The sequence below is a fragment of the Notolepis coatsorum genome (genome assembly GCF_963971535.1).
Source record: "Notolepis coatsorum genome assembly, chromosome: 4".
NCBI lineage: Eukaryota > Metazoa > Chordata > Actinopteri > Aulopiformes > Paralepididae > Notolepis > Notolepis coatsorum.
The window spans coordinates 20,517,175-20,530,190 of record NC_140168.1 but is presented as its reverse complement, the minus strand read 5'-3'; the positions used below and the strand labels follow the sequence as shown (position 1 = coordinate 20,530,190).

The following is a 13,016-nucleotide window of genomic DNA, read 5'->3' as shown; positions in this document are numbered from 1 at the left end:
GATAGAGGTGAGGAGGCAGAAAGAGGGGAGGCACACACAGAAAGTGGAGAGGTAGAGGGAAATACATACAAGGGAAGAGAGATAGGCTATAGAGAGGGACAGACACATACTGTACATACAAGACATGCATGTCAATAGTTACAATTTGAAATGTTTGTCTGAAGAAGTCTGTCCCCAAAATGGCCTTTCTTTTTTATATGAACTGGTATGACTGAATGTTTGTACTTTTTAATAATTAATAGAAAAATAATTGTGACGTTAATATGAATTTGAACTAATAACAATGCATTCATAAAAATAATTCTTACATGACTTCTACCATCCTACCCCCCCCCCCCCCCCCCCCATTCTCCCCCCCCCCCCCCATCCCCCCCCCCCCCAGAATGGTTGCAATCTCCGATGCAGGTTCAGCAAAAGTTTTTTATAATGACAACCCAGCTCTGGATGAAAGCACGTATGAACTGAACTGGATGGAGTCCATCCCCGACGACACGCCAGTCTCGGCTATTTCCATCCCCGGGACGCATGAAAGTCTATCGCTGGGCTACGATACAACGCTACACGATGAAACAACCATATGTCAAGTGTGGACGTTGGACAAGCAGCTAAATGCGGGCCTGCGATATTTCGACGTGAACGTCGGGAATTTGGTTGAAGATCAAGAAAGTGTTGACGTTCGGGATAGATACCTGAACGAGCAAGGTATGACTTTTAATGAAGTTCTTGAGGTTATTTATGACTTCTTAAGGGCTCATGGCGGTGAGACTGTGCTTTTGAGAGTGACTGTGCGTGGGGCTAAAAAACGTGCAACTGGAAAACTGATACGGAAAGTGATCGAAAAACTGGAGAAAGAGGAGAAGATGTGGATAGAGTTGGATATTCCGACGATGGGACAGGTGAGGGGGAAGATCGTGTTACTGCACGCTAAAGTTTTCAACAGAGGAGTCCTTAACTTTGATCAGGAGCTCCCTGACGACGACGAGTTCAAAAGCCTGGAGAAAAAGATGAAGAAAATCGAGAAATATTTAGACGTCGCTGAAAGATATTGTGGCGCTCATGTAGTTCTGACTGACACCACTGCTGTGAACTCTGAGAACACACCTAAAGCGGTGGCTCGAGAAGTTAACGAGCGACTGGATCTTGTGCTGGAACGCAAGAGCAGTTCTCCAAACCGGGGCTGCTTAGGTGTGGTGACCATGAACTTCCCCGGCCCTGACCTCATCAAGGACATCGTTGGAATCAAGCCATGTGTCTGTGGCCGCAAAAAAGAACCAGCGCCAGAACCAGAGCCAGAACCAGAGCCAGAACCAGAGCCTGAACCAGAGCCTGAACCAGAGCCAGAACCAGAGCCAGAGCCTGAACCAGAGCCAGAACCAGAGCCAGAACCAGAGCCTGAACCAGAGCCAGAACCAGAGCCAGAGCCTGAACCAGAGCCAGAACCAGAGCTTGAACCAGAGCCTGAACCAGAGCCAGAACCAGAGCCAGAACCAGAGCCTGAACCAGAGCCTGAACCAGAGCCAGAACCAGAGCCAGAGCCTGAACCAGAGCCTGAACCAGAACCAGAACCAGAACCAGAGCCAGAGCCAGAACCAGAGCCTGAACCAGAGCCAGAGCCTGAACCAGAGCCAGAACCAGAACCAGAACCTGAACCAGAGCCAGAACCAGAGCCAGAACCAGAGCCTGAACCAGAGCCTGAACCAGAGCCAGAACCAGAGCCAGAACCTGAACCTGAACCAGAACCTGAACCAGAGCCAGAACCAGAGCCAGAACCAGAACCAGAACCTGAACCAGAGCCTGAACCAGAGCCAGAACCAGAGCCAGAACCAGAGCCTGAACCAGAGCCAGAACCAGAGCCAGAGCCTGAACCAGAGCCAGAACCAGAGCTTGAACCAGAGCCTGAACCAGAGCCAGAACCAGAGCCAGAACCAGAGCCTGAACCAGAGCCTGAACCAGAGCCAGAACCAGAGCCAGAGCCTGAACCAGAGCCTGAACCAGAACCAGAACCAGAGCCAGAACCAGAGCCAGAGCCAGAACCAGAGCCAGAACCAGAGCCAGAGCCTGAACCAGAGCCTGAACCAGAGCCAGAGCCTGAACCAGAGCCAGAACCAGAACCAGAACCTGAACCAGAGCCAGAACCAGAGCCAGAACCAGAGCCTGAACCAGAGCCTGAACCAGAGCCAGAACCAGAGCCAGAACCTGAACCTGAACCTGAACCAGAACCTGAACCAGAGCCAGAACCAGAGCCAGAACCAGAACCAGAACCTGAACCAGAGCCTGAACCAGAGCCTGAACCAGAGCCAGAACCAGAGTCAGAACCTGAACCTGAACCAGAACCAGAACCTGAACCAGAGCCAGAACCAGAGCCAGAACCAGAACCAGAGCCAGAGCCTGAACCAGAACCAGAACCAGAACCTGAACCAGAGCCAGAACCAGAGCCTGAACCAGAACCAGAACCAGAGCCAGAACCAGAGCCTGAACCGGAACCAGAGCCTGAACCAGAACCAGAGCCTGAACCAGAGCCAGAACCAGAACCAGAACCAGAACCAGAGCCAGAGCCAGAGCCTGAACCAGAACCAGAACCAGAACCTGAACCAGAGCCTCAACCTGAACCAGAGCCAGAGCCAGAACCAGAGCCTCAACCTGAACCAGAGCCTGAACCAGAGCCTGAACCAGAGCCAGAACCAGAGCCTGAACCAGAGCCTGAACCTGAACCATCAAAGAAAAAGAAAAAGTGCCACAAAAAGTATAAACTATCCAAATTAATTTCAGGAATCATGAATATAGCCAAAAGAATACGTTGATTGCTGGCCACCATACATCATTGTTGACTATAGCCAGACCTCTCTCCACACTATGGAGGGATAATGCATTATAATGTTAAATTCATGAAAATAATGATGAAATAAATAAAGGTAAATAACCAACTTTTTTTATTAGCAATACATAAATTTTTAAGCATTATACCTACTTATGAATTAATATGTATTTTTATTTTAAACATGTAACTTTATTAAAAATGAAATTAACTTTCAAATGGATTGATACAGCTATTAATTAACTTATATGCACATGTTTTGGGATTGCCATTCCCAACTAACTACAGTAACTAAACTTTCAAACATATGTAACCCAACAATTCCACATACGGCAGCAACACTACTTCTAAACAATATATCATTACTACCAGCAATGCTAGCATCCATACAACAAAAAAGAATCATTCTGGCGGGCGTTACTGCAGCCAAGAAGCTGATAGCCATGAGGTGGAAGGAACCTGAGAAACTCACAATGATTAATTGGTCTCTGACACTACTGGGTGTCATTTATATGGAAATCTCTACTGCACGTGTAATTGGGGTGGGACAGGCCAGCATTGAGCTGTGGGTTGCAGCGGCCGAGAAGGTTAAGACCATTATATAGCGGCGGAGCGGGGTTGCGGTGTTGGACTCCTGGGGGGGTCCGGTGGTCCTGGGTTGGGGGGTGGGAGTGTGTTGTTTTTATTTTTACTCTGCATTTATTATTATTTTTTGTTATCGTTATTGTCGTTAATATTATTGAAGTATTGTCTTGTGGTGTCTTATGTATTATTATATTGTGTTTTGCTTGTTGTGGAAAAAAAGGAAAATAAAAAAGATTTGATAAAAAAAATGAATAAGTTCCCTGAAATGAAAATACTCACGTAAAGTACAAGTACCTCAAAATCATACTTAAGTACAGTACTTCAGTAAAAAATACTTAGTTACTTTCCACCACTGCATTTACAAAGGTTGTGATGTTCTGGCATTGTCAGTGTCAGGTGCTACGGGAGGAATGCAACATTCAGAAAACACCAGTTATGTATTTAGGGCTGTCAGTTTATCGCGTTAATTAGATTAATTGTGGGCAAGGCGCTCGCAACGAATGCTGGAGACTAGGCTCGAACCCCGCTCTCCACATTGCTTTCAGTTTAGCTGGTCGTCCACAGTAATACACATTGGCCGTATTACGGGGAGGGAAACTGAAGGGTGGGGATCGGGCGTTGTGGACAGCGACTCCTACAGGTCGGTTGGTGCGCCTGCGCAGTAGAATCAAGAAGCGACGGGGGCGGGGCCCCTCCAAAGCCCAGACCCCCGACGCTGAAAGATCGAGCCACGCAGGTGAAAAGATGCGACGGTTGTTACCTCGAGTATCGGAGGGGACTCGTGCTATGTATGACTTAGTCCACATTGCAGCCGGCTTGTGGGAGGCAAGAAACAACGTTCAAAAGACAGGGGAGGGTTGAATTGGACGATATGAAAATTGGGATGGGAGAAAAATAGAAAATGGGAGAAAAAGTGGATAAAAAAAAAAGAACGTAGAATAACAGAATTTTATTTTTTAAATGGTCCATTTGCTATCTGATTCTAGGGACATCTATGGATCTCAGGGAATGAATTCCCAGTGTCATGCAGAAATACTGTGTCTGTTAGGCTTGAGTCAATTGTAATGAACCAAATGAGAATATCAATTAAAATTTCTTTTTATTATCTTTGACTGTGAATAACACCATGCTAAAATTGACCAGACCTGAAAAATCTAAGCAAATGAATAAATGGAAGATGATTAAACAGAAGGTTTTGTAGATACAGTACTGAATTCTGCCATCCGGACACATGCAATTTGAAATATGATTATAGTCATAGAATATAGAATATCAGGCCTAAAATGGTTATGCGATTAAAATGCGATTAATTAGATTAATTAATTACAAATCCTGTAATTAATTAGATAATTTAAAAAAATACATTTTAAAGGCCATTCCTTATTTATGGTATGAGCATGAGTGTGTGTGTATGAGAGAGAGAGAGAGAGAGAGAGAGAGAGAGAGAGAGAGAGAGAGAGAGAGAGAGAGAGAGAGAGAGAGAGAGAGAGAGAGAGACACAACTTCCTGGCTCGACAGTAAACAGAAATCAGAAGTCAGAAATCAGAAAGGTCTAGTTATTGCACGTAGCAGTTTGCACTTACAAGGAATTTTATTTGGTAGTTTTTTGGTGCGACATTAACCCTTTCTCCGCCAATAACGTCATACGACGGGTTTCAAGTTCATGCGAATTCTGCCAATAACGGCGTACGACGTGATTCTGATCATAATTTCATATTTTCGCCATGGTATTCATATTTCACTCACGGAGCCTTGTCGGATGCTGTGTGAGCCAGCACAACTCTGCAACGCTTCAATACTGCCACCTGGTGGCTGATCGGCGAGTTGCAACCGGAAGTGGATCTCTTGTGATCCCGGTGCGTCTCCCTATTCCGTCCGGCCACTCGTTTATCATCGCGGGACTCAATACACACACCGTGGATATGGATCTTTGCCATAACTCAATAATCTACATGATTTGGGCGTGTATTAGTAATATACAAACCGGAAATGGATCGCCTCGATCCCCACCACATAACTGGGATCTGTTTTCTCCACTCTCATCGCCCAACGGTATGAGGAGACTGACGTGAGTTTCAGCGTTTTTGTTTATCGATACAAACTGCCATACTACATAAATCATTCGGTCACGGAATTATAAACGACCCCCCCCCCCCCCCCCCCCCCCACGTTCACCCGCGCATGATCAGTCATAACGTTTAGGACCATGTACAGTTGAAATTTTTAATATAGCGTGCATCGGTATCAAACGGCATTTTATAATCTAATATATGCATTTATGTCTATATCTCACGTTCTAGGAAATACTGCAGAAAACGATAAAAACATATTTATACTAGACGGTATTTTTGTATGGGTTAACGGACAGACAATTAAGCCTTTCACCGCCGCACTACCAAACTGTTAACTCTTTCGCTGCCACACGACAGCAGGTTAACCCTTTCATAAAATAAAGGGTAGAATAAAATTAAATGGAATATAAACTAAAAGTTAAAATAAAAGTACAATAGAATATAATATATATATATATATTTAAAATATAAAATAAAATAAAATGGGCCAGGGCTGTACAATTGTGCACGATGTAATCGAGTATATATATATATATATGTAGCACCCTGCATATTCGACTATTATTCAGAAGTGCTGACTTGCCTTTTATCTCCCCTTTGTGCACAAAGACATATTAACTAGTTTCCATTGATATTCTCTCGAACAATGATGCGAGTTTCTCCTTCTCTCACCGACTGGAATATGGATTATAAACAGTAAACTGACTCATATTCAATCCACCCAGTTCTTCCTGTGGGGCTAGTTGGCGGTACCAGCAGGGGGCGGCAGGTGGCAGGCGGAGCACACGAGAGAGGCATGGAGGAGGAAGCAAGTCAACTGAAACGGAAGTGGAGGCAGCCAGCCTCTTCGACATTGGACGTGGACCTGGATGGTCGTGCCGTTGTGGAGCCCCGTAGTGGATTACGCGGGTGAACGTATTGAACATGAATATATTACGGGTTATACTAGAAATATAAGCGTAGTAGCGTGTTGAACATCCCCACTGAATAACCCTAGTGATACAACGAGTTATCCTAGAAGAACGCGGTATAGCCAAGAGTTGGCTTATGTTAACGTTATCCCCTCCAGTGAGGTGCCCGGCAAGATTGCCTGAAGAGAACTGGGGCTTAGAGGCACCGTGGGTTGTTGCATGTTTTGGCTAGCAGGAGGGCTGTCTAGGACCCACAGAGTAGCTTCAGTTAAGGTAGCCCCAGGTTATTATTGCGCGTCAACCCAGCACCGGCAGCCAGAAGCCTGTCTTCGCCGGCGGTCTACATCTGCTCTGCACCGGCGGTCGTCAGCCTAGCACAGGAGTTCGTCCCGTCCAGCAGAGGTCGCCATCACCCAGCACGCGTCGCCAGCCCGCTACTGCCCCCTCTGCATAACACAGCTTGCTAGCGCCTGAGATGAGAGCGTCCGACGCCATCTTACCACCCGGACAGTGGTGGTGCGGCGAGGCCGCCATCTTGGTTGAGTACACTGGCGCTTCGGTGCTCAGGATCCTATTGCACAGTACACAGTGTGGCGTGGCCTACGGGCGAAGCTAATGATTGCTAACCACAGTTCATAGGGGTACCCCATAAACATTACATGCCGGCATTAGTTTAGGACTTTTGTGTGGTAAAGTGGGCCCACCTTTTCATTTCCTTTGAGTGTGATAACGTGTATGGTCATGCCTCTTGATTTCCCGTCTAGTTAACCCTGTTTCTTCCTTGGGTACATTAATGCTGCCATAATATGTAAAGCCTTAGAGGAAGGTATTATTGTATATGTGTCATATATATGTTATTATTATAATTATTAGTAATTAGGAATAATGATATTATATGCCATTTGACTCACTGCCAGTAATACTTGTCACTGCCCAGTATAAGTAACACTAAACGAACTAAGACAGGAATTGTGTGTGTGCGTGTCCATTATTGAGTCTAACCCTAACCCTTTTTGATGCGGGTAATATTATTATTATTTAACCCTTTCCCCTTACAGTCATTAAGGTCTCTAGTGGTCATCAAGGGAGGGTACTGCTTGCGGGAGGAACAAATCTATTTATTCATCTATCAGTCACTGAGGGCTAACGGAGATATTGGGGGAAGTGAGAGCAGGTTGGGGAGTACTGCTGACCGCCCCGGAAGGGCGAGGAAGACCAGAGTACCAGACCAGGTTGGTAAATCCCGGGCCCCATCCCCTCCCACTGCCGGCCTCCAGTTTGACGCTCCAGGCCCAAAGACGAGGGTGCAGTCAGACGGAGCTCTACTGTGTCCCGCTACCCAGTGACTGTGCACACCTGTTCCCACGAAGCAGGGATAATCCACCCTGCTACATATACACTATAATTGAAATAAAAATAACATTTATAACAGGGCTGTGCAATTGAGCAGCAGTGATTTCAAGTTACTTTGTGATTACTTTAACCCTTTCACTACCACACTACCAAAGGGTTAACCCTTTCACTGCGACAATACAGAAGGTTAACAAATCCATGTGGGCACTGAGAGGTGGTAGCTAAGCAGGGAAATACCCAACTTCCATGTCCTCTGCATCATGAGAACAGCATCACATCCTCCCTTGTAGCTACCTCATCCCATTTATATTGTATTGCAACTACTCTGCATTGTATATTGTACATATGTACATTGGACATTTCTGTCTTGTTTACACTTGTTTAAGTACTTGACTTTCTATTTTATACTTATTATTATACTTTTTATAATTATCTATTTTTGCCTAGCACACTCTCAGGAGCAAAACAGAAAGAAGCATTTCATACAAAAGTATCCTGTATTTCTGTATACCGGTAATAAAGAAACTTGAGCTGATTCCTGCAAAAAAGTAGTAGAACGCGCTCACCTCACTAGACTTGACACTGGGTGCTGTAACCTCTGATACTATACATAAAAATATGGAAAAAGTGCAGGCACGCACTCCAGGTTTATATGCAAATGTATTGGCAGCCTGAAATCATATGACGTTTCGGTGTGAACACACCTTCTTCAGAAATTAATTAAAATTAAGGGTAAGTGACCAATTATCTGTGTGTGTGTGTGTGTGTGTGAGAGAGAGAGGGAGAGTGAGAGAGGGAGAGAGAGACAAAAAGAGAGAGAGCGAGAGAGAGACAAAAGAGAGAGAGAAAGAGAAAACACACCTTCTTCCGAAAATTAAATGATGTGTTTGTGTATGTGTGTGTGTGAGAGAGAGAGAGAGAGAGAGAGAGAGAGAGAGAGAGAGAGAGAGAGAGAGAGAGAGAGAGAGAGAGAGAGAGAGAGAGAGAGAGAGAGAGAGAGAGAGAGAGAGAGAGAGAGAGAGAGAGAGAGAGAGAGAGAGAGAGAGAGAGAGAGGAGAAAAAAAAGAAGAAAAAAAACACAGCTTCCTGGCTCTACAGCCAGACAGACAGACTGATCATCATGTTGTCACTGTCTCGGAAAATTCGCCGGTGTGCAGCGACGAACTTTCAGTGTGCAGTTGAATGATTTATGTGAAGACGGGTTCATAACAACACAGCCCTCCGCTTTTCATCACTATATCCATTCGTGGTGGTAAGTTTATTTACTTCTCGCAATTTTCTATCTAATTATATAGTTGTGTTTTAGACAAGTTATGGTGTACAGTAGAACACATTGTCGGCTATCTCACCGAGGAAAGAAAACAAGCACATGCAGAATCCTCCTGACCAACATAAAGATTCACAGAGAAGACCAGGGAAAGTTTATCAAATTGAACATGAACAGTTACAGTAATTGTCAAACGACAGCATCACAATGACGGGTATAGGTCTATGCAAATATACATTTTAATAATAAACTAAGAAGAAACAATGTCATATGACAATTAGCCATAGATATTTAAAAACTGTCTTGCCTACTTTGGAACTTTGTATTGTATCCATTCCTCCAGACCCTTACCCACTCAATAAAAATATTGTACAAATAAGGTCCCAGTGGGGTCAAGAGGGGCAGAGACAGACAGCTAGATATCAGAGAGGTCCCAGTGGGGTCAAGAGGGGCAGAGACAGACAGCTAGATATCAGAGAGGTCCCAGTGGGGTCAAGGGGGGCAGAGACAGACAGCTAGATCAGAGAGGTCCCAGTGGGGTCAAGGGGGGCAGAGACAGACAGCTAGATATCAGAGAGGTCCCAGTGGGGTCAAGCGGGGCAGAGACAGACAGCTAGATATCAGAGAGGTCCCAGTGGGGTCAAGAGGGGCAGAGACAGACAGCTAGATATCAGAGAGGTCCCAGTGGGGTCAAGAGGGGCAGACAGCGAGCTACAGGTCTATTATTCTTCAGTTGAGAGGTGCAGGATTGAGTTGGATACTGTATTCTACAAAGGGCTGCCAAATAGGGAACTTTAATCTAAAGCCTTGTGGAATGTGTTTAATTTCTTCTAATATAATAATAATAATAATAATAATAATAATAATAATAATAATAATAATAATAATAATAATAATAATAATAATAATAATTAATAATAATAATAATAATAATAATAATAATAATAATAATAATAATAATAATAATAATAAAAATGATAACTCAGTGATGTAGAATATGGCACGTGATTAAATAAATTTAGTTTTGTCACCCGCTTCCTACCGCAATATACAATATTGGATGAATCATTCTAATGACGGCCTGTCTACTAGCCAGTGAGCTAAATCCCACCGATGTGTTTTCTCAACAGGTGGGGACCTGCGAGAGAGAGAGGGGCGCGCCAGAAAGGAGGGTGAAATGAACGTCGACGTGTGTCTCGTCCCAACGCTGCACCCGCCCGCCGGCGTCTCCCCGTGGGGCCACGCGGCCTGTCGGAACCCTTTGGAGACCTCCACGGTCACATGGAGCTCGACTCGACCACTGGTCCCGAGTCAGCCCCGTCCCGTCCGCGAGAGAATGGAGCGCGGAGGAGGAGGAGGAGGAGGAGGAGGAGGAGGAGGAGGAGGAGGAGCGCACCGCTCCGGCCCAGGGGAGGAGGAGGAGGCGGAGGCGGAGGCCGCCGGGTCTGACGGTCCCCCGGACGCCCACGCAGAGAGCCAGCTGGACCTCTTCCACAAACTGGGGTACTCCACGGCGCAGGTCCGTGCCGTGCTGCTGAAGTTCGGCTTGAACACGGACACCGACAGGGTGCTCGGGGAGCTGGTTCGGACCTGCGCCGCCGGGCCCGGGGGGGAGGAGGATGGGGTACCGGTGACCACCATGTCAGTGCTGGTGTCCAGGGGGGACGGGGCGGCCAAGACCACCCCCGCCAGCCTGCTCCCTCTCACGCCTGCTGCTCGGTACCGAGGACACGAGGAGGAAGAGGAGGGACAGGCTCTGAGGCCTGTTGTGATCGACGGGAGCAATGTAGCCATGAGGTGAGAAGCTGAGTTTGTTAGTATGTGGCTGCTATTATGTTCTGAGGGTTTGTTTGGTTTTGTTTACTCCAACTCTTTTAACAGTATAGGCCTACTTTTCAAGAACCACTGGAGTCCCAAGTTGCTCCAAGACTCTTGACCCCATAGGGAGGTGTATAGTCTGACGTCACTGGTTGTTCCACCCGTATAGGGATTTATCATTGGGAAAATGGATTATCGGCTATTGTAACAATTCTGCCGCATGGAAATTGAAAAGCTTTCCATTTTTGCACAAAATGAGTTCCCAATCCCTTCTATCACTAACATTATTGTTTAAGCATTTTTGGTTGAAATACAATTTGGCGATTTTTTGATTTTTGATTAATTGCGAATATTTTCATGTTGAGCTATAGATTGTGGATGAATAAGCACAGAAAGGTACACCATGCAAATGTTAATGCTTTATTTGTTTTAAACGAGACGATTTAGAAATGGGCAATGGGGAAATACATTGAACACGAAAAACGACAATGACGTAACCACTACACCTCCCTATTGGGACCTAATTTAGAGTTAATGTATCTTGTAGTTTAAGCTCGTCTTGCAGGCTATTCCATGCAGAGATGGAGCAGAAACCCCAAAAGACCTTCTTCTTTCCAAGATTAAAATAAAAACGTGGGACCGTCATAAGAATTATTACTGTTGTTTATCACTATTTATCCACTGGTTTATCATCCACGATGGAAACCATCCCCCCCCACAGATCTATTATGTTCAGACGAATGTCTAGCTGGTTTCTATGAGCTCACCGGAGTCTCTCTGCACCTGTTGTTTAATGCTTTCAACACTTCGGCTCATCCTGTGACCTCACAGAGTCAGTCTGAACCACAGCTTTTTATTGTGTTCAGCGGACAATCTGGTAGGTTTGCAAAAGACAAAGCGCCAGTTCAGTCTCCTCCCCGTTCGTCTGGCCTCCCGCCTTCTCCAGGTCTCTAGAGCGTATTGTTGTCGTTTTTGGAGGATTCTCTTTAACACATCCACCGCCATAAACGGCTTACGACGGGTTTGCTGATCATGCGAATTCCGCCAATCCACGACGTACAACGTTATTGAGATCATATAATTTTTTTTCGCCATGGTTCATTCATAATTCCGCCACCCAGCCTCGGCTGAGACAGTGGGACTCGGCACGACCGTGCAACGCTTCAATACCGCCGCCTGGTGGATGATCGGGCGAGTTACTACCGGAAATGGATCTCTGGTGATCTCGGTGCATCTGGGAATTCCGTCCGGCAGTCACATATTGTTGCGGGACTCTAGACACACATCCGTGTATATGGATCGCTCAATAATCGATATGATTTGGGCGTTTATTGCGCCATACAAACCGGAAATGGATCTAGTCGATCGACGTCAAATAAGTGGGATCTTCTTCCTCCAGTCTCATCGGCGAACGGTAAGAGGACAGTAACGTTACTTTCAGCTTGATGGTTTATTCTTTTCAATGCAAACCGCTCTGATCAATATATCACCCATACTACATAAAGCATTTACTGACGATCACGGAATTATAAACGACCCCCACCCCCTTTCATCCGCGCATGATGAGTCATAACGTTTAGGATCGTATTCAGTTGGATTTTTTAATATAGCGTGTATCACGAATAAACTGCAATCGATAATCCATATTATGCGTTTAGGCCTATAACTAGCGTTCTAGGAATTACTGCAGAAAACGATAAAAACATACTTATATTCTAGACGGTATTTTCGGATGAATATATGAATGAAAAAGTATAACGTTCCTACATCCTGAACGATAGATAATCGATGTTGAATGGGCCATAGTAATGTCAATTTAGCAATACAATTTAAAAAGTTATAGCCCTGCAAAGAAGGTGAACATCTCCATAGGCTTAGACTGGTGGCAGTGATCATACATTGATGGATATAAGCGTGGCAGTTAATGTGTTAATCACAAGATGAATAACACATGAAGAGTTGGATATTGTTGAGATTTCTTTTTCGCTCCTATAGTAAAGCAATTAACCTACATAATGTCAAACATTCTAGGGACATCTGCCTCTGGGCAGACTCAACCTTTTCTCTCTTTCACACACACACACACACACACACACACACACACACACACACACACACACACACACACACACACACACACACACACACACACACACACACACACACACACACACACACACACACACACACACACA

At 45.3% G+C, this 13,016-nt stretch overlaps 1 protein-coding gene across 1 annotated transcript in view; it reads left to right on the top strand.

Moving 5' to 3' along the window:
* Window positions 1-887: 887 nt before the first annotated feature.
* The window catches only part of zc3h12ab (zinc finger CCCH-type containing 12Ab), a gene marked incomplete at both ends in the record, with an annotated part of 52,307 nt that continues 40,178 nt past the window's right edge, over window positions 888-13,016 (top strand). Inside the window, 4 exons of the mRNA XM_084311870.1 lie at window positions 888-1,250; window positions 2,128-2,380; window positions 10,134-10,313; window positions 10,476-10,800. Of these exons, the coding sequence (XP_084167996.1) occupies window positions 888-1,250; window positions 2,128-2,380; window positions 10,134-10,313; window positions 10,476-10,800 (1,121 nt within the window). The remainder of the gene's footprint in view (window positions 1,251-2,127; window positions 2,381-10,133; window positions 10,314-10,475; window positions 10,801-13,016) is intronic.